We start from the raw sequence: 26,774 nt of genomic DNA on the forward strand, positions 1-26,774 counted from the left end.
CAGGTTTTGAAAAGTTCACTGTGAGGTAAATGAAGACCCTGTTCTCATGGTCTGAAAATTAATTGAAAGGCCAACAGAATGACGCCTGGAAGGGTGACCAGATGTATGGGGGGGGGGGGGAGTTTCTGTCCCCTGGCATGCCTCCCTCTCTTTCAGTGATGCTGACCATTCACCTTTATCTGAGTGGTTCATTCCAGCCAAGCAGCTGAGCCTGTGAGGACAGAGGCATCTCTCCATTCTCTCAGCAGCCTGTTTCTCTCTAAAATAAAATCACATATTTCCATTTTCTTATGATGCTTCCTAATTCCAAGGAGGTGTAGTGTGTAGTGATCCCCCCATGCTGGGCAGGTACCCCAGATGGAGGCCTGGCCACGTGCACGGCCCACTGCCACACCTCCACCTCTGACAGGTGGGCCCTGAGGCTGATGGGGAGTCCAGAGCACCGTGCCCACCAGAGAACCTCAGCTTTGATCCGTTTTGTTTTTGAGGTTCCAAGTAAGATTTTTCTTTAGGAAGGAAAAAATAGCTCTGTATATTGGGGCAATGCTAGGAAAACTGTTGCTTTTCTGTACTTTGGGGATTCTACTGAGTTTGTAATCTGCCCTGTCTTATCAAGTCGTTTGCTTTCATGGTTATTCCTTCCTTATGGTTTTGGGGTGGTTGAGTGTCTGTGTGTGTATTGGCTTGTTTTCTTTTAAAGAACCTCATGGAGAAATTTATCTTAGATCTTAGAAGTACCAGATTGTCTTTTGAAGTCATAGGTTTGTTTTTGTCTTAGAATCTTCGTTTTAATGGCGTTTCCATCCTTGCTTTGGCCTCTAGAAACACCAGAACTGAGTATGTGGCTTGCTTTTAGGAGCTAACCACAAGACTTGACTGTTTCTGTGTGGTGGTTCTGCCGCTAGCTTCTTGTTGGGGTTTGTTAGACTTTGAGTAGCTTTGCCTTTGTAGTTTTAAGGGAGGTCTATAATGTATACTAATACTAATACATTGTAACCAAGCGTAGAGCCTCATTATGATAGCAGTTGAGACACAGTTAAAATTAATGTAAATGTTACTCAAGTTTAAATTGTTTCTCTAATCTCCGATTTAGAGATGAAGTGGGGGGCAGAAGTCAGAAGTTAATTGTCCTGTGGTGTAGTCTGCTGTTAGAATACTGAGAAATTGATAGAAATGACAGCACTGAGGAAGGATTAAAAGTATAGATGGCAAGTTTTCATTCTTAGGCTGTTGCTGTTGGCATTGCAGGGAGAAGGCTGAAGTAGACATTATGATGAATATCAGCAAACACCTTGAACCCCTCCTTACTCTGGGTAATTATAGATGTACTTCCAAATGAGGTGTCTGAAGTTTTACCCTCTGTGAGGTGAACTAGGGGTGAAAAATTAGCACTTGAACATTTTAGCTTAGAACACATTAGATGCAATAACTATAGGTTGTGAGCTAATTTTCTTTGAAGTAGAAGTTTGCCTGTAGCTACTATTCATGTATCTACCCAAGATAGTATCTTCCTTTAATATCTAGGTTTTGAAATTAATGGCCACACACTGTTAATGAAATAGAGAAATTAGATTGTAATTGATCAGTCGTCTTATGAAAACAATAGTTGCAAAAGCCAGTTGGTTCTGAGAGTCAGGATAAACATGAAGAAAAGTATTGATCATTCAATCCCATGTCAAAGTAGAATCATTTCTGCAGGAAATGTAATTTTTGAAGATGTGATCAGTAATAAGATCCCACTGCTGGAGAATTATACCATGTCGATAGCTATGGTTATTTTTGTATTTTCATTTGTCCTTTTTAATTGTTGTTGTTATTGTTAATTCTGCCTTATTCTCTGCACTGAAAAGAAAGGTTGGGTGATGTTCTGCCCCCCCCCCCCTTTTTGGCACTTTGAGGTGACATTATAACATAAAGGTTGTTGCTTTTTTCTCTCCAATATTTGATGTATTTTCAAAGCCTTTAATAAGGAAATAACTAAATTTAAAGTACCACCTGTCTTGTTTAATTTACTTTAGGAATTTATCCCTATATGCTTAGTTAGAATGATAGGATTAATATTGCTTAGTAATTTCTGACGTTTTTGTTTTAGTTTGTCAAAAGTAAAACTAAATAGCATGAATTTGCATCCGTAATTAAAGATTGACCACGCTTGAATAAAGTTTTCCATTAACTTCTTCAAATAATGGAGTTCACTTTTAAGGATTTCACTTTCCTCAGTGTTTTTAACTTTGATTCTAAAATGGTGGTTGTAGGGATCGCTTTGAAACTGCTTTATCTCTGTGTGTGTTTTGAAGAACTGAGTAAGGATGAACACTTCGATTTCCTTTGGGTTACTAAAGACTTTGCTGCTTTTCTGATTTAGGAGTCCAAATCCCCTTAGGGATTAATGCTCTCAGAGGAGCTCAGCACAACTCAAAATGAAGATTAAAATTGACACAGGATTCTTCTACACATAGTAATCTATAAGTATGGGCCTTTATACTACAGAACCTTCAGACGTGGGCAAAGACACTTGATTGTCTCTAGTTGAAACCTGCGCTAACTGTATAGTTTTGCATAGTTTATGGTGATACTGCTAATTAGAGTGTTTTGTTCCCGAAGACCGGAACAAAACAAGTTCAAGTTCTTTTCATTATCCTACTGTCAGTCATTCAGCAAAATGAGTGTCTTTAAGAGTGAGGCTCCTGCACAGAACCAGAGGCACAAGCTTGATGAGGCCTGGATCCTACACTGGGTACATGTGTGGCCTGTGTGTATACATTAAAACTGCAAGGCTGGCTGGCATACAGCAGTTCCAGGATGTAAAAAAAGAAGTAAGAGTTTGTGAAGGTATTGTCTCTAAGCTAAGATAGCCTCAAAATTGGCTAGAGATTCTTGCACAATTTATCATTGATAATACAGGTTAAATAACCCTGTCTGAAATGCTTGGGACCAGAAGTGTTTCAGATTTCACATTTGTCAGATTTTGGAATATTTGCATTATGCTTACCAGTTGAGCGTCTCAAATCAGAAATCCACGATGAGCATTTCCGTTGAGTGTTACATTGGTGAAAAGTTTCAGCTTTTGGAGCATTATTCAGAAAAATTCTTTGAGTTTTCAGGTTAGAGTTACTAACCTCTCTCCAACATGTAAAGGATTTTACCTCCTTGTATCCCTGTTTCTCCATCCCAGGAGAACTAAAGTGAAGACATTTAACAAGGAAATAGAAGTAATCACAGTCCATGATTTTAATCTTTTCCAATAGTTTTATTATAATTACTAATTAAACACATTCTAGATAATTTAGGAAACTATTAAATATAGCTTCAAAAAATTAAAATGACCACATGATGCAGCAGTTCTATTTCTAGGTGTATACCCAAAGAATTGAAAGCAGGGTGGTGAAGAAATCTTTGTACCCCTGTGTTAACATCATCAATAGCTAGAAGGTGGAAGCAACCCAAGTGCCCATCATCAGCTGAATAAATAAACAAAATGTGGCCTATCCACAGAATGGAATATGAATCAGCCTTAAAAAGCAGGGAGATTCTCACACATGCTGCAATATGGATGAACCTTGCGGACATGGTGCTCGGTGACATAAGACCATCTAAAAAGGATAAATAACTAAACAGTTCCACTTACAAGAGGTACCTAGAGTAAACGAGAGAGGTGCTTTACCAGGGCTTGGGGCGTGGGAGTGGAAAGTTGGTATTTAGTTGGAGTCTGGGGGGACGAAAAGTTCTGGAGATGCATGTGGTGATGGTTGCACAATAGCGTGAATGTGCTTAATGCCATCAAACTGCAGACTTAAAAATGGTAAATTGTATGCTCTGTGCCTTGTGTCACAATAAAAAATGCTCTAGATTCCATTTGCTAATATGTAGGACTTGTGAAAAATATGCATATACAATATATATTATGGCACCACTGGACTATAATTATTTAAAGACAAAGTCCATAGGTGTCCCCAGTGAGACGGGGCTCTGCTGCCAAGCCTCGGGTGGGTCATGCAAACAGTGGAGGGCGCCGTTCCTGGAACACCAGTGCCCCAGCAGCTTTAAGCAGTAGGAGGGATAAAAGCAGGAGTGGTTAAAGTGAAACGGCAGAGCTCATTAATCAAATCTGTTCAGTTTTATTGATTGATTGAGATGGAGTCTCGCTCTGTCGCCCAGGCTGGAGTGTAGTGATGTGATCTCGGCTCACTGCAACCTCTGCCTCCCAGGTTCAAGTGATTCTCCTGCCTCCGCCTCTGGAGGTGGGATTACAGTCACGTGCCACCACGTGCAGCTAATTTTTGTATTTTTAGCAGAGACGGGATTTCATCATGTTGGCCAGACTGGTCTCAGACTCCTGACCTCAAGTGATCCACCCATCTTGGCCTCCTAAAGTGCTGGGATTACAGGCATCAGCCACCGCACCCAGCCGAATTTGTTCAGTTTTAAATTGTATATGTGTGTTTATGTGTATGTGTGGCTTCTTAGTAACTGCACCAGCATGATACATCTGTGTGTGTGTGTGTGTGTGTGTGTGTGTGTGTGTGTGTGTGTCTTCTTAGTAATTGCATCAGCATGATACATCCCTGAGCCATTCCTCTGGAAAATGGTGGTCTTCAATCCAGCTGTAGGCATGGCAAGAAGGGAAGGTCAGTTTCAGCTTCAGGGTAGGTGGGTAGGTAGATAAATAGGACAGAGATGGGTGTGTTTTAAGCACAGGGCAGGAAGCACCAACATAGGTGCCTAGTGCGTCACTTCCCACATTTTCCCTCCGCAGGACATGGAATACTAGTGACTAAGCCTCGTTTTCTCTCTCTGCCCAAGTAACTGAAGCTCACCACATGGTGACCCAGCATCGGCCTTCTCCCCATTTGTGAAAACCCGTCCACTTGCCCTTCCCCTAGGTTGATGCCAGAAGTAACAAGAGGACTCTAGTTCGAAGCCCTTAACATTTAATAAACAAGAAGACATATTTGGGAGTTACAACAGCTCTTGATCTTTTTATGTTTTATTTTTTCTCCTTAAGCTGGCTCGGAACACATTTTCTGAGCCCTGGAAGATCTTTCTCAGCCCCCACTTCCTAGGCTCAGCTTTTTGTTATTCCTCGTAGGTGGGTGAGCTGTAGACTTCCTTGTGCCCTTTCCAATGCCTCCACCTTTGTGTCATATGCTTTTTAACTTGGTATTTAACCCTTCAGAGGCTGGCTGCAGTCTGTTTGTTTCCATCCTGGCTTTTCATGGTAAACCTTCATCATCCCCTGAGTATGTAGTGCATTTGGCCACCTCCGTTTCTTTGCTAATCGCATAGTACCTCGACATACCATATACTTTTTTTTTTAACCAATTACATTCAAAAAATACTTACTGAGCACCAACTGCATGCAAAGCACTTGAGAGTCAGTTAGAATCCCAACTCCATAAAGTCTTCACCAGCATTCCCTGGGAATATTCCTAACCTCCGTGGAGAGGTTTCTTGTCAGTAATCACTCATTTTTCCACCACTTTTCTTTTGCTAGTTTGTTTTTCATGTAGGTACCGTTACTGCCTCTGTGGTAGCAGCTGGGTACGACAGAGGCTGCATTTGTGCAGCCTCATGGGCCTGAATTTGGTATGAGCTTAGCACCCCTCACCTCCTCAGTGACCTTGGGCAGGCGAGGTGGTTAGGCATCCTGGACCTGAAGTTTTCATCTTCAGGGGATTATGGCGTGGGGGTTGGGTGAGACACCTGGTACTGCCCGGCCAGAAGTGATGGGTCCACAGATGCTGGTTGCCGACCCGTTGCCTCGGTATCTGTGTCTCTGACCTCCTGTGACCACCTTGCTCTGAAAAGCCAGTATGATCGTTCACTGGGATTTCCCCTCTTGCTTTTGGTGAAGAATAAAACAAAGTTGGGAAGAGTTATCAATGCATGGGCAATGAATCCTGAGGACAGATGATTAATTAATATGTGAACCTTTTTATCTTCCTGAGTGATATTGTTAAAAAAGTATAAATACAAGTAGTACAAGAACCAGCAGTTGAAGTGTGTCTACATTGGAGACCATTTCACTGTGAACGGGTGAGCGCGTTTCCTTGGGTGCAGCTTTAACGAGCAGCACGACGTAATCCTGGTGGTGCCCACCAGTACGTGCTTCAGAGCTCCCTGCTGGTTGCCAGATCCTGAGCCGCCTGCTTCCCCTTTTATCATTGTTATTTATCTGTGTTAATTACCTGCACTTGAACAGTCCTTCCTCTGATTTATGGGAATTGTTACTGCTGCTGCAATCTCAGTGTTCTGATCTGAACCATTTCCTTTGGGTTACCCTGAATATCCTGTTTTGGGCCTCGAATATGCAACATCAGCAATGGACACCAAACACACCAACCTGGAGCGGGTCCCCAGCCTCGGGGTGCGTCTGATCACACACCACGGGGCCTGAGCTCCACCCAGAGTCCTCGGGTGCCTGCAAATGTGGCCCAGGGAGCTTTTTTTCCCCCCTTTTATTTTTTACTATTTTTACTCAACACTTATGTACATATTACAATTATTATGTACAATATAATTTGATATATATGTGCAATATGTAATGACCAAATCCATCACTTCAGACATTTATCATTTCTTTATTTTGGTAACATTTAAAATCTGCTCTGTTTGAAAATATACAATAAATTATTGCTAATTTTAGTCACCCTGCAGTGCCATACGACACTCAGAACTTATTCCTCCAGTCTAGCTTTAATTTTATATCTGTTAACTGACCTTTGATTCTTCTCCCCCCACCCCCTACTTCCCAGCCACTAGTAACCACTGTTTTACTCCCTGTGAGGTCAACTTTTTAGCTTCCACATATGAGTGAGATCATGCGGTGTTTGTCTTGCTGTGCCTGGCTTCATTCACTTAGCATGATGTCCTCCAGGTTCACCCATGTTGCCCCAAATGACAGGATTTCACTCTCTTTTTAAGGCTGAATAATACTCCATTGTGTGTATATACCAACATTTTCTTTATCCATTCATTTGTTGATGGGCACTTAGGTTGGTTTCATATCTTGGCTATTGTGAATACTGCTGCAGTAAACATGGGAGTGCAGATGCCTCTTTGACGTGCTGATTTCATTTTCTTTGGATAAATATCGAGTCAAGTGATTGCCGGATCATATGGTAGATTTATTTTTGAAGAAACCTGCGTACTCTTTTCCATAATGACTGTACTAATTTACATTCCTACCGACAGTGGATAAGAAAGAGTTCCCCTTCTAACCGGGTGAAACCCCGTCTCTACTAAAAAATACAAAAAAAAAATTAGCCGGGCGTGGTGGCGGGCGCCTGTAGTCCCAGCTACTCGGGAGGCTGAAGCAGGAGAATGGCGTGAACCCGGGAGGCGGAGCTTGCAGTGAGCCGAGGTCGCGCCACTGCACTCCAGCCTGGGCGACAGAGCGAGACTCCGTCTCAAAAAAAAATAAATAAATAAATAAAAAAAAGAGTTCCCCTTTCTCCAAGGAGCATTTTTTAGAAGTCCCCTGGCAATCCCATTGCAGAGTGAGGTTGAGAACCCCTGCTGTCATGCGGCACATTGCACTTGCCACATCTAATACAACATTATTGTGTGTCTCTAGGTTCACAATTCTGTGGTTTAATCAGGCTAGTCTTATTTAGTCTTAGGAAAATATAATTAATTATCTAGAGTTGATTTAAATGTACATTATCTCATTAATTGGTACTTTTATCTCAAAATAGTTATTTTTCTTTTTAAAGTCCCCTCACTGCTTTTGGCACTTAATTTTTTGGGGTTGATTCTCTGTGAAAAGTTAGCTATGAAACAGAATCATTTTAATTGCAGGAACCTTAGCTTACGTTTTCTCTGTTGATTTTCAGAATGCTCCCTAAGCCTGTGGAGTCTCAGGTATTTAATGTTCTCATTTCGTGGTTTGCCGTTCACCTGCCCTTCTTTATATTTCTAGCATTCTCAAGTTATTTAGCAGTTTCCAGGAATTATTTGTATGTTTCATGGACTAAAATGCCTTTTACACCTCCTCTGTTCTCAGGTTTTTCTTTTGCTTTTAAAGTGAGTGTAAAGCATTCTCTGAATGTGGTCTTTGGTAGTAAGCATTTCCATCCTCACTCCCCATTGAGCTCTTGCTGGTTGGTTTTTATGACATCTTGAAGCATATCATTAAGTTGGATGGTTTTATTTTTAGGGCCAGGTCTAAAACATGGCTGTGAATAAATTTTTTCTCGAGTCAACCAAAAAATGAATGACTTCGATACTGAGCAGTTGAAAGAAAACTTACAGTGAGTTCTGCTATAATGTGATATATGTGATCCTAAAAATCGCCACACTGCAAAATCATGCAATAAAAGCTGCAGGGCTTATGGGGGAAATGAGATTAGAGGTACAGCCCAGGAAGACTTTGTCATGGACACATTAACCTAATAGAAATAGTAGCCCAATTTCAAGTGTCAAATAGTTAAGAAAAGCAAGTACTACAATAAATACGATACATTATCTTGAAAAAGGACAGCAGAAATTTGCCTGTAGAAGTGGGCGTTGGAAGGGTTGCAGCGTGTAGTTACTGCGAAGCAATAGAAGGACTGCAATCTGAAATCATGCAGAAAGTTGTAATACCTGATGTGGGTGGGCGGCTGTTTGAGTGTGTTTTGTGTGTGTTTTGTGTATTCCTGCCTAGCCAGTTTCAGCTGGGTGCGGTTGTGCATTCACTGACTTTCTCCAGACAATTGTGCATAAATGTGTGAAATTCGCAGTATACTCAGATCGTTCCTAATGTGTCACTTGTTTTTATAACAAAACATGATTGCAGTCCTGATGGTATATCAATGTCTTTCTTAGAGATGGCTAAGAATGAGCACATTTAGTGAACTATATATTGAATGGTTTATACCAGCTTATATAGATTTGTGATGTATGTGTCTGTCCTCATCACAGGAGCTATTCTTTTTTCTTTTTTTTTCTTTTTTTGAGACAGAATCTCGCTCTGTCGCCCAGGCTGGAGGGCAGTGGCGCGATCTCAGCTCACTGCAAGCTCCGCCTCCCGGGTTCACTCATGCCGTTCTCCTGCCTCAGCCTCCCGAGTACCTGGGACTACAGGCACCCGCCTCCACACTCGGCTAATTTTTTTGTATTTTTAGTAGAGGCGGGGTTTCACCGTATTAGCCAGGATGGTCTCGATCTCCTGTCCTCGTGATCCGCCCACCTCGGCCTCCTAAAGTGCTGGGAACAGGGTGAAGAGTAGACTGTCCTCCAGCTGGGAGAGTAGGCATGGATGAGTAGGTGAGAGTGGACGAGTCCAGGACAGAGCCAGCTTCTGAGCCTAGGAGGTCGGGCGCATATCCTTGCCTTATTCACTGTGCCCTGCCTGTGGTTTGCATGTGAGAACACACATCTCTGTGAATAAGAATAGCCCGGCAGGAGCTATTCTTAGACTGATTCTAGCTCATCGTTTTCCCCTGTACTAGAACTATGCACTTCATGTAGATTTATAACATACAACTAGTTAGATATATTTCATTCATTATTCTTTTCAAAAATTTCTTAGCCTGTCTCCCTGCTAAATCCTAACCACTGAGTTTTTTATGGGAAGTCTACTAGAATTAGACTAGCCTTTAACTCGGAGACCCCTATGGATAGAGAACTGGAACTGAAGGAGTTAGAGCAAAGACACTTTTAACAATTATTTGTAAAGGATTTATTTAACGCATTATGAAGAAAAGAGGTATTGATGTTTAAAGCCTGCATTTACTTCCATGTTCATATGAAAAATTGTTCTTAAAGAAAATTTGCAGATTATGTAATCTGAATAAAATTATAAGGTTTTGTATAGGTAAATAGGATTACGTTCAATATATGTAAATAACAATATTTTGAAATATTAAACTCCATAAATGGAGAGCCATTAATTCTGTAGATGCTATAGTCCTTGCTTTTTAACTTCAGACCAAAGACAACAGTGGTCATTAATATCCAAGATGGTTAAAAACCGTTTTTGAACTCTTTTTGCAGTTGAGACCCTTCTGCCTTGAAAACATATTAAAACTTGCTAACTCTTGATTAGACAATTCTAAACTAAAATATAATCGGAGAAATACCAGTTAATCTTTACCTAGTGAAGAATAATATCCCAGACATTTTTGTCTGGATTTTGGATGCTGTAGTGTAGTTTCAAGTGGTTTCTTGATTATGTCAAATATATTGTAAAAATTCACAAAATAGCAAGAAGATAAGAATTATTCTATGTCTCTCTCACCAATAAAGAGCCAATATTAACATTTCTATAATTTACATTCCTAATAAACTCACATGGAAACATTGTTGATATCTGTCCACATACCCCTTCTGTTATCTTTCATTTTTATTTTTTTCATGTATGATTTTGGGGATGGGCAGTGGAAGGACATAAGCGTGGGAATCAGATCTGCAGGTACCACACACCTTTCAGGTGTGCTGCAGGGATTTGAATCCGATTTTATGCTTAGGAGCTCAGCAAGTGTGATGTAAATGGCAGCTGCTGTGATGCACTTATTGACCCATATTTTTAAAAATCTTCACAAGCATAATAGCTATATAATATCATGTCAGGTGCACGTGTGCCATAATTAATTTCACTGTTTCCTTACTACTAGGCATGAAGTTTAGGGCTTTTGGCAATTTTTCCATTTTAAAAGTAAAGCTGTTTGAATACCTTTTGTGTGTAAAAACATATCCTCATGTACTTTCTGTTTTAGGAGTAAAATTCTAAAGGTAGAATTATAAGGGCAGGGGTTGATTGCCACATCTTACAAAATTGCTTTCTAGGAATGTACCGATTTATGTATATGTGCCCTTCGCTAGCCCTAAATTGCCATATTTTAAAGTTTTCTAATCTGAAGGTAGAAAGAACGTGTCTTTTTTTTTTAACTCAGATCAATTTTTTATGTTTTAGTGTTTTCATTCCATCATTCGAATTTACTGTACGTGTGTGTGTGTGTGTGTGTGTGTGTGTGTCTTTTGAGACGGAGTCTCTCACTGTTGCCCAAGCTGGAGTGCAGTGGTGTGATATCAGCTCGCTGCTGCCTCAGCCTCCTGAGTAGCTGGGACTACAGGCATGCACCACCACACCCAACTAATTTTTGCATTTTTAGTAGAAACAGGGTTTCACCATGTTGACCAGGCTAGTCTCAAACTCCTGACCTGAAGTGATCCACCTGCTTTGGCCTCCCAAAGTGGTGGGATTGATTCCAGGCGTGAGCCAACACGCCCAACCTTGTGTGTGTGTTTTTACATCTGTTTTGTGCTTTGCAGTTATTAGTGCTTTAATGATAATGCTAGCTTTTCGTCTGTGGAATTTTCAATTTTTATGTACTCGAATTTTTTAACCTTTTTCCTTTCCTTTTTATGTTTAAGCTCTTCTCCATCTAGAAACTTTACATTCTATTATGCTTTTTATTAAACAAGACTTTTGCTATTTATTGAATGTTTTATACCAGCTTATTGATTCCTGATGCATGTATCCTCATCATAGAAGCTGTTCTTAAACTGATTCTAGCTCATCATTTTCCTCTAGCTCATCATTTTCCCCTGTGCTAGAACTGTGCTTTTCGTGTAGATTTATAGTATACAACTAGTTAGGCATATTTCACTCATTATTCTTTTCAAAAAAATTTTAGCTTGGCTTCCTGTTAAATCTTAACCACCGAGGTTTTAATTGGAAGTCTACTAGAATTCAAACTGGGAAAGAGAAATCGCTTTACAGTGTTTGGTGTTCTCCAGAATGGTGGCATTCCCACCACACCTTTTGTGTGTGTATGTGTGGGGGGGGCCGGGGGGGTGTCTTTTTATGTTTCTTAGTACAACTTGATGTTTTCTATTTGTTTATTCCGTTTTTTTAAGTTGTTTATTCCTAATTTTAGTTCAGGATTATGGATGTTTTCTTTTTAATGTGTGTTTATTTTCTAAATAGTTCCCAGAATCTAGAAATGCTATTGCTTAGTATGTTTTTGCAATTCTTCCCCTTGAACTAAGCTATCTCACAACATCTTAAAATGCCCTTTGACATAAACCATCAACCATTAGTAAAGTAAGATTGTGCTTCCATGAGTAATAGGTAAAATTGGTACGTGGTTTTGCTCTGTGGCATTTGTGTCTAGTCAGGGTTAAGTTATCTTTGCAAAACAGATTGGATGAATTTTCTTTCTTTTCTCTGTGGTCAGCTGTGTATTTGTTACTACACAGCTGTTCCTTAACCTGCATAGCCTATAAATTGTTTTAAGAGGTAATTCGTTAATGATTTTATTTTTTCTCTTTCCTTGTTTTTTTTCTGTTTCTGCTACATCAAAGATCAGTCTCGAGAATTTATATTTTTCCAAAGAATAGTCATTTTTTAAGATACTTTAGTATATTTGTATAGTATGTACAAAGCGGTTTTTATTCATTTTTGTTAGGTTGGTATGAAAGCAGGGGAGACATTGTTTCAGTGATGAGGCCAAGCAGTTACTACTGTCTACATTTAGTTAATTACACTTAATATGCAGTTGGTGCAGGTTCATTTTTACCCATATATTTACTGGTCTGATACTCTTTATTCCTTTGTATGTATTCAGGCTTCTGTCTGGTATTATTTTCCTTCTGCCTGAAGAACATTTTTTAACATTCCTTACAGTGCAGGCCTGCTGGTACAAACTCTCTCAGCTTTTATCTAGAAATGTGTTTGTTTCTCCTCTGTTTTTGAAGGACATTTATGCTGCATTTGTGCTGTGTATATAGGTTGGCTTTATTTTTTTCTTCATACACTTCAAAGGTGCCATTCCATTTTCTTCTGTCTTGTATACTTTCTGAATGTAAGTATTGAGTCGATCTGTTATTCTATCTGTAATCTTTTTGTTGTCATGTTATCAGCAGATGATAATAGGCCTTAGTTTGGGGTTTGTGTGTATTTATCATAGTTAGTATTTTTTAAGCTTCTTGAATCTGTCAGCTTCTGGTTTTTATCAAATATGGAAAACTTTCCACTATTATTTCTGCAAATGTTTTACTTACACACACACACAAACACACACACACACACACACACACATACATACACACCCCTTCTCCGAGACTCAAATTACACATATGCTAGACTGCTTAATATTGTCCTACAGGGCACTCAGGTTCATTGTTTTTTCTGTTTCTTCTCCTGTCATACTGCATTTTGGACATAGCCTATTGCTGTGCCTTCAGGTTCTCTGATCTTTTTAGTATCTAATTGGTTCAACACATTCAATGAAATTTTTATTCCTAGTCTTTCATTTCTGCATTATGTTCGTGTTTTTCTTTAAATCCTTTAGCACGTTGAGATTATAACAGTTTTGAAGATGTTCTTTTCTTGTAATACCATCATCTCTCATTTTTAGTCTTTATTAACTGATTTTATCTTAGTCACTGGTCCTATTTTCCCACTTCTTTGCTTGTCTAGTAATTTTTGGTTGGTTGATGAACATTGTGATTTACATTTTGGGGTGCTGGATTTTGTTGTATGCTTTTTTAAAGTGTTAGATTTGTTCTGGCAGGAAATTGTTAGTTGCATATCAGTTTGATCCTTTCACAGCTTACTTTGAAGCTTTGTTAGTGAAATTTTAAGTATTCTTTATTCTAGAGCTAGATTAGTTCCACTGCTGATATGTGCCTGATCTGGGGTCTCTCTACTGAATGCCTCATGTATTTGATGAGATCTCTGCTCTGGCTGATGAGGACTTCCGGCCCTAGGCAGACTTGAGATTATTCAGTTTATAGGTCTCTGGTAATTGTTCTTTCCTCAAAAGTTGTTCACTGCCCAGCCTTGTGGAATTTCTCCCTGTGCATGCTCAGATTGGTTCAGCAAAGACTCAAAGGGATCCCCTAGGCTCTCTGGAACTTTTTATCTATGTAGCTCCCTCCTTTTCCATATCATGTCTCACAGATTACAGCCTCCTGGGCCTCCCCCAAGTCACCTGTTCTAAGACAGCATTTTTGCCAGCTATGTCTGGGTTTCCCATCCGTGCACCTGCAGTGTGGCAGCTGCTTTCAGTGGAAAGGCGGGTGGACTGTTAGGCTCACCATGTTTGTCTGCTTTCACTCTGGGAACATTGCCCTGCACAGCCTGTGGTCCAGTGCCTGCAAACAGTTGTTATGTGTATTTTATTCAGTTTCCTAGCTATCAGTGGCAGGTGAAGAAGTACAGACGCTGTTCTCTTTAGGTGGGAAGAGGGTGTCACAAGTCATTGTTAGAGACTTGCAGTTTTTGAAGCAGTGATATTTAACAGATTCGCCATATGTATTTGAGGATATCCTTTTTGCTCTTGAACATATTAGAAGAAAATCAGTTACTGCAAGAGATACTAAACTAGGTTTCTTTCCTAGTCGAATGTTATGTTAATAAATCCTAGGAAAGCCTTGGTACTCTGAATCCAAATCTGTAAGGAACTCTCAGTTCACAGAGGCAACTTGTACTCCTGTGTTTCCATGAGAGTCATCGTTCCAGGGGAGTCGCACTGATTTCCACAGTTTGGGGTGAGGGGGGTGGTTTCTTTCTGAATCTCAGTGTTTACCATTTGTTTAGTCATTAGCAGCTACTTCTGCTCTGAAGTGTGGAGCTTACCATCCCTGGCTTGGGTTGAGGTAATGAGCTGTGTGACACTCGGCCAGTCACTTAGCTGCTTGTCTCTGAATTGAGGGATCTGGACTAAAGAGACTTGAAGACCCTTTCCATGAGTTTACTGAGTAAACACGTACTGAGTGTTGTATGCACTGGGGATGGGTGAATAAGACAGGCGAGGACCCTGCTCTTACACAGCTTGGTGGAGTACATCGATGATACTGTAAATAAAAATACAATGAGAAAGAAATGACTTTCATGGGTGCTTTGAAGAAAACAAACCAGGGTCATATGAAGTGCTGATGGGAGGGACCAGCATTAGGATGGGAGGTCCAAGAAGGCTTGTCTGAGACGCTGAAATTTGAGCTGCCGTCCAGATGAGCAGAAGAAACTGGCCATTTGAATTCCAGGTCATAGGTGTTCTAGGCAGAGGGAAGAACACATGCAAAGGTCCTGAGATGGGCACAACCCTGGGTGGCATGAGAACCCCAGGTGATGTGAGAACACTGTGGCTTGATTGTCTTCAGTGGGGGGCATATGTGATGATCAGGGTCCTAGTCAGTGCTGGCAGCCTGTGACTCCAAGACTCGATCCTGCTGTGAATACTTCTTTACCTAAATAGTGCAAAGTTCAGTGTCACATGCCCTACTCAGATGAGTAACAGGGAGTGCCAGGAATTACACTGGGGTGGGGTGTGGTCGCTGAAGCTCCAACAAGATCACAGAGTCTGAAATGAGCAGGGACCTCACTGGCACGAGGAGCCAACACAGTTTTAACTCAGGAGGCTGAAGGCCAAGTTCAGTAGTCTTGGTCAGCGTGAGCCAAAATGAATCCATTTTTAAATTAGCAGAACCACGGATAGTTCGTAGGCACTATCGCCTCAAAGAAAATGCTGAAGCTGTTTCTGAGACTCACATATAAAGGCTGCATGGACTCCATGGCCTAGAAATGTTGCTTCGGTGGAAGGAAGCCACCAGGAAAACTGCTGGGAGAGTTTAAGGAATGTGTGACCTTTACGTAGAGAAAGGAAAGACACAGTGAAAGCAAGAGCATTCCAGAGGTGGGGAGAGCGGACCTGAAGCCAGCCAGCTTTGCCCTGGTGGGAGGCAGGTTTCTTAGCCATTTGGGCTGCCTTAACAAAATACCATCAACTGGGTGGCTTGTAAATACACAACAGAATTATTGTGTTAATTATCCTCATAATTCTGGAGAGAACCCTAAGATCAGGGTGCCAGCAGGTTCAGGGTCTGCTGAGGGCTCACTTCCTGGTTCACAAATAGCACCTTTTTGCTGCATCGTCACAGGGCAGAAGGGCCAGGGGGTGTCGGCCCTCATTTATAAGGGCACTCATCCCATTCATGAGGGCCCCACCCCCATGACCTAATCACCCCCCAAAGGCCCCACCTCCTCAGACCATCACCTTGTGGGTGAGGATTTCCCCACGGGAATTTGGATGAGACACAGGCATTTGGGCCATGACACCAGGCCTTTCCTGTGTTGCCAGGATGCTGCTTTTTGTGCTTGGATATAGCAGCAATTGAAAAATCCAGCTCGGGTTGAGGAACTCTTAAAGACCCAGGAGCTCTCACTTGGCATTACTAGCTGCTGGCATGTGTAGTCCGAAGGAACCCCCTTCTTCTGAGAATGCCCAGAGTCTCCACGTCTGTCTCCTGTCCCAACATGCCAGCACCGTGTCACGTAGCCTCTGCCTGCCTCTGCACAGCATTGTTCCTGGTGTGGTCTCTTTTTAGGCAGGGAAATCGTTGCTGTCGGCTGTCACCTAAGTGGCAATGTCTTCTCACCTGCACTTTTAACAACTCCTGCTGTGCCCACGTGTGTTTTTATTGATCGATTTTTAGTTGTCTTTCATTGTGTCCTGTGGTCTGGCTTCCACTCTTCACGCCATAGTGAAGCATTGCCCACGCTTACGAATGGCCTCTCATTTCTCCCTACGTCACCTCTTCTGCATTCTCCTCCACCTCTGTAACACCTGCCCCTGCAGACACATCCTCACTGCTGTGGCCTGCTCTCCTTCCTTTGAGGAAACCAGTTATTATTGCCTTCCTGCTTCTCTGCTGCCTCCTGGCTCTGCCTGCGCCCCTCCCCAGCACTTCCCAGCTGGCTTCAGCAGGCTAACTCTCTGTCTCAGTCTTCCCCTGGGAGCTCATACTGTCAGTTCAGCCATTTCTGGCACCAACTCCAAGTACCTCTCTCCAACCCTGACTTCCCTCCCCTGATGTAGATGTGCACTTTGGGCTATGCCCATCTCCACCTGGATGCTCACCCTGGAGGAGCAAGCATCTCTCCCTCGCCTCCTCCCTCAGCAACTCCAGGCTGCCCTGTGGAAGCCCCTCTTCCGCTCCCCCAGGCTCACATGTTCAGAGTCATCCAGCATCCATTTCTCTAGACTCAGAAGGTTCCTGGCCATGTGAACTCTGGGTCCCAGTTGAATGGGTTGAAGAATGATGGACAGAGGGAGAGGTGAAGACAGCAAGTGCAGGCAGGTGAGGCCGTGACGGGACTGAGACTGGAGGAACAGATTAGAGAGGGTTCCTGAGGGGGAGATGAGATTGTCAAACGTTTTTAAACAAAGATGGAAGAAGGATCTGATAGGGAAGAGGATGGAGGTTAAAAGAAAAAGTCTTTCCTGAGTCCCTCGGAAGGACTCAGCAACACCTTTGCTGACTGGTAACATCCGACCCAATGGTCTCCAGTTAGAACTACTCCAGGCTACAAGTCCTTTGGAAGCTTGTAGAGATTTGACAGCACTGGGATGACAGAGGTCAGGATTATGTGTCACTGTGTTGTTGGTCATATCGACAAGTCACTGAATAGTAGTGCGTGTTGCAGTGTGAACTGGAAAATGAATTACAGTGCATCCCTACCGTGGGCCTCGCCTGCCACGCAGCCTTAGGAAAGAACAGGAAGCTATGTTCTGATAGAGGAGCCATTCTAAGATATTGTCGAAGGAATAACCATGAGATGTAACAATGTGTATATCTTATATATGTACAAGCAAGACAACAATGTATAAGATACAGCATCTTATACTACATCTAGTGTACTGCCATCTGTGCTTTTAAAAGCCAGGGTGGTGGAGAAGTCTGTATTGATGTTTTCTTGTATATCCATGGAGATACTCTGGAGGGGCCCCTGAGAACCCAGCCCCAGTGGCTAAGAGGGCAGGGGGTTCCTGTGTAAATAGGATCAGGCTGTGGGGGGCTTTCACCTTAATATCTTTTATATTTTTAGGTTTTTGAACCATATGTATGTATTATAACCTCTTTAAATTTTTCAAAAATATAATTAAAAAAAGAAAACCTCTAGCAATTAAAATATTATTTCCACCAGTTGAATGAAAGTCAAGTCGTTTTGCCAGGGAGGTTATTTGGCTCCTCTGAAATGTCCATTCATGAGTTTTCTGGTGGCTTTGGCTTATTCTCTTTCACTTTGGAGGAAATATTTCTGATTCATAATTCTTCATGCTCCGCCCTCAGAGAACTTCTGCCATTGCTAATGTTACTAGTAAAGTCTGATCTAGTTTTCTTACATTTCATTCCTTTTTTCCCATCCACTCTACATTCATCACCACATTGGATCATATTGGGACAATTCATACAGACAGGAGGATAATTATTTGCATTCTTAACCAGGCGCAGTGGTTCATGCCTGTACATCTCAGCTGCTTGAGAGGCCAAGGTAGGAGGATCACTTGAGGCCAGGAGTTTGAGACCAGCCTGAGCAACATAGCAAGACCCCATCTCAAGACGCTGGCAAAACAGTTGCTGCTGTTGAGCTGTGACATACGAGGGAACGTTGGCAGGATGCTTTATGTGGTGGAGGAGAGGAGGGCTATCTTCAGCTGCTTACACAGGGCTGTTTGAAAAAGGAGAGGAACTGGAACAAGTAGATGGACTTTCTGATAGTCCCTCCCAGGGCAGCTAGAAACAACTCCTGAGTGTCCCACAGGGGTGGTGGTCTGAAGTGGTGGCTGCCACACAGCTCTATGACCCGCAGAGAAGGCTGGCTGCATCCATGTGTCTGTCCAGTTTATCTTGCATTTGGAAAAAGAAGTTTCGACTAGATGGCCTTGACTCTAATAATAAGATATTTTCTTGATTATTTTCCTTTTTTCTTTCAGCTTCTCAAACCTGGAATAGATACTCTCCATGAGACCCATTCTGTCTTGATTCTGTCCTTTAAAAAAATCTCTAACTATGTAGCTTCCTTTCAATAAGTACCTCTCCATCTGTATTTTTTAGGCAAGGTGAAACAAAAGTGACTTTCTTGTCAGACCTTGAAAGAGAGCAAGTGGCTTTAAAAGTAGACTTTGGCTTTCTAAAGGTTCTAAGTTTTAATGTTCTTATGTTCGTTTAATCCTAAGTGTGTAATGAACATCTTTATCCAATTCAAAGATGACACCTGGGAGTGAACTGGTGGTGGGACATCACAGACTACTGTGATTTCAAACTCTCGGCAGGTACATCTCCGTTCATGGATGCATTAACAGCCAATGGGACAACCAACATACAGACATCTGTTACAGGAGTGACTGCCAGCAAAAGGAAATTTATTGACGACAGAAGAGACCAGCCTTTTGACAAGCGATTGCGTTTCAGCGTGAGGCAAACAGAAAGTGCCTACAGATACAGAGATATTGTGGTCAGGAAGCAGGATGGCTTCACCCACATCTTGTTATCCACAAAGTCCTCAGAGAATAACTCACTAAATCCAGAGGTGAGAGGCGCTCTTGGGCTGGCGTGGGCTTCGTGCTTCTCCCTGCCTGATTTCCAGGCCTGCCTGGCGGAACTGGCTCTTCCTGTGCTCTTTCTAAACCTCCTTTTGGGCCATCTCCCGACGCCCACCAGAAGGGAGGGAGCAGAGGGGAAGTTGCGGGCTTTGCTCTGTGTCCCACCTCCAGCGGCCGTGAATTCAGGATGCTTGGCCTGTGCTGAGTGTCCATCCCCATTCTCCCGGGTGTGGGTCCACCCAGGCCTCTGTGCCTCTGTGGTTCACCTCCTGCCTGGAAGCTCTTCATCTGGCGGGCACGGGGCTCCATGAAGGCACGTGGGAAATGTGTGTGCACGCGCTTTGCTTTAGCTTTCATCAGATCCTTAAAGGGTTCTTTGTTCAGACAGAATTTAAATGCCCCCGGGGATCCCAGTCCCTTCAGAATATTTATCATCTTTCCAGTCCCCAGATACTCCTCAGTGGTTGTAGCAGAACACACAGCGACAGGGATTTCCACACATGCTCATTGCTGATAGTGCCTAGTAAGTAAGTTTTCCAGAACTGGTTGTTGGAAAGGTTAGAACATGAATTTTGTGAAGTTTCTAGAATCGGGAGTATTTGAACCTAACCTATACCTTTCCAAAATTTTAAGTCCTAGTAGTTTGTGAGTAGCTAGGTTGAGTTTTGTCCAGACAAGAAAACTTAACTACAGAAAGTCTGTGTGTTCGCCCGGGGTCACATAACAAACCAGTTCAAAGTTGGTCCTTGGTACGTTTTTAGACTGCAGAGTCCCTTCATTGATTATTTTTAAATGCTTCACAGAGATCATTTAAAATGATTTTATGCCCTAAAATTACCAGTCCATGCTAATGTGCTTGGACTTAACGCACTTACGCACCAAACTATTTTCTGTCCCTAGTGTAATAGGGTAGTTTTTAAAACAAAACAAAACAAAAAACAGGAGAACTGAATGAGTTTCTTTCAACTGGTTTGAATGTGCCACCTGCTGTCCAAACTGGAGAAATGCCCAGTGATATAATAAGCAACTTGCCTTATCTAAGAGCCGCAATGGCTGTATAAATACTAAGATAATGTAGATTCCCATGTCTTTTTAATTATACTCAAGTTATGTAGTTATATTTTACTCCATCCCCAGCATCTCAATCTCTGGTTACAGAAAATGAGACATTTGCAAATTAATTAAAATCATGGTAGATATCAGTAACTGTATCAGGCTATGATGCATTTTTCACAGATGCAGATTCTCCAGTAATAAAATGCTTTTAGGCAGGGTGCGGTGGCTAATGCATGTAATCCCAGCACTTTGGGAGGCCAAGGCAGGAGGATCACTTGAGCCCAGGAGTTCAAGACCATCCTAGACAACATAGCAAAACTCCATCTCTACAAAAAAAGTTGAAAAATGAGCCAGCCGTGATGGCACAAGCCTATAGTCCCAGCTACTTGGGAGGCTGAGGCAGGAGGATTGTTTGAGCCCAGGAGTTCAAAACCACCCTAGATAACATAGCAAAACTCCATCTCTTACAAAAAAGTTGAAAAATGAGCCAGCCATGATGGCAGAAGCCTGTAGTCCCAGCTACTTAGGAGGCGGAGGCGGGAGGATTGTTTGAGCCCAGGAGTTCGAGAGCACAGTGAGCCTTGATTAAACCACTGCACGCCAACCTGAGCAACAGAGTGAGACTGTCTCCAAAAAAAAAAATGCTTTTAGGATTTTAAACCCAAAATATTCTTTGCCACTTTAACTTCTGGTGACTTTCAGGTAATGAGAGAAGTCCAGAGTGCTCTGAGCACGGCCGCTGCCGATGACAGCAAGCTGGTACTGCTCAGCGCCGTTGGCAGCGTCTTCTGTTGTGGACTTGACTTTATTTATTTTATACGACGTCTGACAGATGACAGGAAAAGAGAAAGCACTAAAATGGCAGAAGCTATCAGGTATGTAAAAATAATGTTTTTTAAACATTGGTTGGGTGTTTTGTTTTTGGTAAACCAATCCTGATAGAATGGGCCTGACCAAGCCTTGAGAATAAGATACACATCATCTTCCATGGAGAGACACGAGCAGCAAAATTAATTAAATCATCTGTCTCTTCTATGGGCCTGCCATAAATTACTACTTGCCTTGGGCAAAATCTTTTCTATGGGCCTGCCATAAATTACTGATTGCCTTGGGCAGATAACTGATTTCAGGGTTGGCTTAAACCCAGCAAGTGTTCGGAGAATGTTCTGATGATTAGAGTAGATGATCATGGGTAGCCAGAGTTCCTATTATTTGTGCCGTGAGTATGTTCTGTCCTCAACCCTTAAATAAAGATCTGTTCCAAATAGTAAATTACCATTTGCTTGACTCTGAAGTAAACTGTCTAGGCTTTATGATGAGATAGCTCCGTAACACCACATGGAGAGTTTTGTTTTTTGTTTTTTGTTGTTTTTTTGTTGTTGTTGTTTCTTTAAATACAAGTAGTGCACATTCTTGTTCAGTTTCATCCTAAGTTCCAACTGGACAGAGAACCAGATAGTAGGAAATAAAAAGCAGAAGTCCTCCTTGTCCCTCACTCTCCTCAAGGTATCCAGCATTCATTGGTGTGTCTTCCCCAACCTTTTTCTGAACATTTTGTTATAATTTTCAGTTTAATTTTTTAGACTTACTTTTAAATTCAGAAGTAAAAATTGTATATACTTATAGTGTACAACATGGTGTATTGAAACACGAATACATTGTGGAATGGTTAAATCAAGCTAATTAGCATATGCATTACCTCACATACTTACCATTTTGTGTGTGTGGTGAGAACACTTAAAATCTACTCTCGGCAATTTTCAAGTATAAAAATACATTAACTGTGGTCACCATGATGTACAATAGATGTCTTGATCTAAGCATTTTCAAATTTTTATTTCATATATACACACAAATAATATCAATTTAGTTCTGTTGTTGCTTTGCAACTTGCTTTTTTCATGTGGCAATATGACTTTGAGATATTTCTATTTCCTTGGTTGTTGGATTTTCCTCTGCTATATGGCAACATATAGCAGCAAAACTTTCTCTAAAACCACTTAATTCGTCTAAAATCATATCCCCTCATTTATCATGCTAATCACTCTCTGTATAATTAGAAGTGTCTGATTTTTCGGAGATGAATTTTTTTTAAAATGGATGAAACCTAGTCATCAACATGAAAGTTGGCTATGCTTCTCTACCCACCTCCCTAAAATGACATGTCCCAAGGTGGCCCCCATAAGCCCTTTGTGCTTGCCTTTTTAACTTACAGAGGATGAAAAATGAAAGAAAACGTAGACTGGCAAAATGGCAGTAAAGTAAGTTGGATCTTTTCCAAAATCCCAGATTTCTGGAGGGCTGAAGTTGAACTACTTTTGATAGTTACTAGGCTCCAGCTGAGCACTGCCCTTGGTGCACTGGGCTTTCTAGCACCTGAACCCTTCTAGAGCTTGCACAGCAGGATTGGTGTGGTGGGTAGTGGGGCTCTTTTTTCTGTTTTGGTGAGTCTGGGGTAGGGAGGGATGTCTTTCTTTGACTGACACCCAAGATGGCTCTGATGGGCACCAAACAGCCCATCACAGGAGTCCTGGAACCCACACCTCTGGGTTGAAGGGGATTGCCTTAGCCTCTCATGACATATTTCATCATTTTCAGAATTACTATATTTTCTCATATGATGTACACATGTATTTAGGAGGTTATCCCTTAATCTTTTGAATGTTACCTTTTACAGGCTATCACATGATGTGTGGTTTTTTTCAGAAGTGGTTTGAAATTTTATAGTCTGATCTTATTAAGTATTGTTTCTAATCTCCTAGGGGATTTCATCCCTGTGGTACACTAGGTGGGACCATCTTGTTCTTCAGTTTAAGATTAAACTGCTTGATCAGTGTCATAAGGCGCTGACTCTCAGCGCCTCTGAGACAGCTTCATTATTATCCATTCAGGGTGAATTCCATGAACTTAACTTTTATTTTTAAAATACAAACCACCATGCCTCATATGGTCACTTTGCATGTTCTCCATAATATCACACTGAATGTACACATAATATTGTGCTTTTTGGTAGCTCTGCGGTAATAAGAAAATCGGATGTGTCAGCCAGTGCCTTCTGGGTCCTGGCTCCGTTTTCCCGTGTAGGCTTTTCCCTGGTTCCACTTGTGAGCCCGCTGGTGCCTCCCCGGGTGCAGCTCACTCCTCCCTCCAGCGCTGAATTCCCTTGGACAGAGGCTGTGGGCTTGTGGCGCTGGGATCAGTAAAAGCAGAGGAAAGCTAGATCCAGTCAGGTTTAAGTGGAGATCTCCTTTGTTGAACTTGATGTCACTTTAAAAGTTCACTTTCATCAGCTCCCTGCTCCGTCCACTCTCCCTATTCCCCACAAAAAGCTGGATTGATATTCTTGTGAAGAGCCAAGTCCTGCTTTAGGAAAACCAACTTGTTTCTTCATGTGACTATATTTTTGTCAACGTGAATTTTCCTTAATATAGTCTGGCAAGATCAGAAAAATAGTTACACCAGAGTCATTTAACCTTTCCTTTTCTTATTTGCATTTAAATTAATTTTTATGTGGATAAAAGCTCTTCCTGTGTATATTTTTCATTTCTCTGGTGTCTTGTCTCATGTTCCTTAAAACTTGGAGGCAAAGGACTTCATTGTAGCAAGTTTCCAAAGGAAAAGTGGGAAACAAACAGGAAGATGAGGTTTCATATTAGGTCACCAGGTATCTAGAGCAGCTGACTTCGTGACGAGGACTGGTGGTTTGCAGTTTGCAGGGTAATTGCAACAAAAATATTCTGCACCTTTGTGGTTAGAACAAAATTATTTCAAGTTCATGGACAGCATTAGGCTTTTGAAGTCTGCCGGAACCAGTAGCTGCCACTGGGTTTTAAGGACCAGGAGACTTCTCTCCCCAAAAGTGAGATTTCTTCTTCCTCCCACAGAGGGAGACCGGGGGCCCTGCCCAAGCAGTGCCCCAGGGGCAAGAGGATTTGGGAGAGAACAAAGTGAGCCAGTAAACATGCCCCATGACCCTGACCTGTACCCCATTAGTCCTTCAAACGAAGGTGCCATTCAAATGAGAGAGACCTCAGCCATGGAAAGCAGCACACTGGCTGCCCAACTTCAGGTCCCTGCTGCCTCCTTCTCCCCAAACGTTCCTTCGACAGTCCCTACATCTTATGTGATTTTCCAACTGTTTGATATCTCCAGATTAGTAAATGTCCTTTAAAGGAAGAGTTTTGTTTAATTATAAAGTCTTTTTAGACTAATTATGTGGCAAATATCAGCCTCCTTTCCTGCCATACCCAACAACAGCCTTGAATTCAATTCCAAAGAAACAAATTTAAATTCAGTATGTTGCATGGCACACATTTGAGTGTTCATACATTTTGATTTTAAGTTTAAAACACACTTGGCTGAAGCCCACAGAAGCAGGGGCTACTTGGGAGAGGACCGTCCCAGGCTTGAAGGCAGCCCCTGCCTCGCCTCTGGTTCCTTGTGCCTTGATTTGCAGCTCCCTTGGTTAAGCCTTTATGGTCCTGGGAAGTTTCTACTAGGCAGAGAAAGCATTTCTGTAAAGGTTTTTTTTTTTAAAACAAAACGAGTCTCTGTGTGCACCACATCCATTTCTGGCATCTCAGGGCTCACTATTCAGAATGGCCAGTTCCCATTCCCTGAAAAGGGAAGGGGCTCTTTGCTCCAGAGCATGCTGGTTCATTCATACACCGTCCAGAAAGAGCCACCAGCTTCAGGTGAAGTCACCATTCCAGGCAAAAGTAAAAATAAAATTTCAGTTCCAAAAAACGCCTTCAGCCTATCAAAATCTAAGTTTCGGCTTATCAATATCTATTAATATTTTAGAAGCAGATTTTTTTATACAAATATATGGGCATGGGGGCAAGGATATATGAAATAATTCCTTTTACTGTTTCTCTGTAGAATTACCTTCTTATTACCTTGATTTTGATCATCCCTTTTATGTTAATTTATTGCCCCATCCGTGGTTTCCAGATGTCAGCCAGGGTAACGGCTATAACAGTTTGCCTTCTGTTCCATAAGGCAGATGAAATTGGAGCTACTCAGATTTTGGAAACAGCTGTTCCTTATCATTGAGAGACAGCTCAGCAGTTTTACCTTTTCATGAGTCATCAGTTACTGGGCCTAGGAAATGTATTTCCATCTTGTGTCATTGACCCCATATCCTCAAAAGATGACACAACTGAAATAGCTTCATGTAGTTCTTCTAGGCTTATTTCAAGAGTCTGCTTAAAAGGTTGTCTGACACTCTGATCATTAAACCCCAGTGTGATCGTTCTAACAATGCCTCAGGCTCTCATTTAGAAAGACTTAGTGCAACTCATTCATTTGAATGAGTTGATTCTTGCTCAATGCAAAGATCCCACAAACCTTGGGGGCTAGGCTGAGGTCCAGCCGCTAAACTCTGCAATTCCTCACTCTCCTGTTCATACACACACAGACACAACCCTCTTCACCTCCCTGACCTGCCCCTGCCAAAAAATATGAGTCATCCGTCAGTGTCTCGGGGAGTTGAGTGGGGAGCTATCTCAGATGCTGAGTCATGATTTTCAGAGAAGATCTGAACAGATTGCTCTGGTTTTAAATTGCTGAATTGTAGAGAGCATCTAGATTGTTATTTTCAGTATTAAAGATGGGGGTCAGGTTTAGAATCCAGCAAGTGAAAAGCTGTCCTTACTCTGCACTTCTGATCTAGAACTCAGCCTGCACTAAAGGGACTATCTTGTGTTTCTTCTTTTCTCCACTGTGTGAAATCATAACAAGAAACAACCTCTGAGCATAAGATCAGCTTCTAGTATTTGGGGGAAGAAAATGCACATTCCTAAAGTGGTATGACACCAAGCTACCCTACATTGAAAAGCAGCCTACTTTTCCAGCCTGATCTAAAGCAAATCCCAAAATAGCATGGGCTTGATTTATTAAACCCCTATCCTGTGCAGAGGCTGCCCCACGCCTGACCCCACTGTCCTCCGAACTCCTGCTGCAGCCGTACCCTCCAGCCCGCAGTGGAGCAGGATGTGGGTACAGGCCTGAGCCCTGTGCTGTTTGCTCTTCTTGTTTGTGGGTCTCATGTCTTGAGCCAGCCTGTGACACTCTTGTCTCTGTATCCCCCAGACTGTTCAGTCCACTTCCACATAAACTCAGGAAATAGCAATTATTGCCAAATAATCAGTGAGCTGTCTGAAATCATGAACCAAGGCCAGACCCAGATCCCAGGGTTTTTGTGACCCCTAATCCACCACCATACACTTAACACCAGGCAGTCTTAGTATGCCCTGGGCCAGATTTCCTCTGTGACAGCTTCTTGATTTGTCTTGTGAAGCCCAGAATATGTATTGGGCTCCTGTGTCTTCGAGGGAAGACAGATTGGGGAGCAAGATGTGTTGTTTATAGAGCCCGAGAGCCACCTGCAAATTCCATTGC

At 42.0% G+C, this 26,774-nt stretch overlaps 1 protein-coding gene across 4 annotated transcripts in view; it reads left to right on the forward strand.

Annotated features, from left to right (window-relative positions):
• CDYL (chromodomain Y like) overlaps positions 1 to 26,774 on the forward strand; it is a 181,276-nt gene that overhangs the window by 141,917 nt on the left and 12,585 nt on the right. For 3 of the 4 annotated variants that reach the window (XM_031012411.3, XM_063707299.1, XM_055390979.2), the window contains exons 3-4: positions 19,047 to 19,303; positions 21,075 to 21,247. In XM_031012411.3, the coding sequence (XP_030868271.2) occupies positions 19,047 to 19,303; positions 21,075 to 21,247 (430 nt within the window). The remainder of the gene's footprint in view (positions 1 to 19,046; positions 19,304 to 21,074; positions 21,248 to 26,774) is intronic. The other variant, XM_031012412.3, reaches the window with a different exon arrangement.

The sequence above is a fragment of the Gorilla gorilla genome, chromosome 5 (assembly GCF_029281585.2).
Source record: "Gorilla gorilla gorilla isolate KB3781 chromosome 5, NHGRI_mGorGor1-v2.1_pri, whole genome shotgun sequence".
Classification (NCBI taxonomy): domain Eukaryota; kingdom Metazoa; phylum Chordata; class Mammalia; order Primates; family Hominidae; genus Gorilla; species Gorilla gorilla.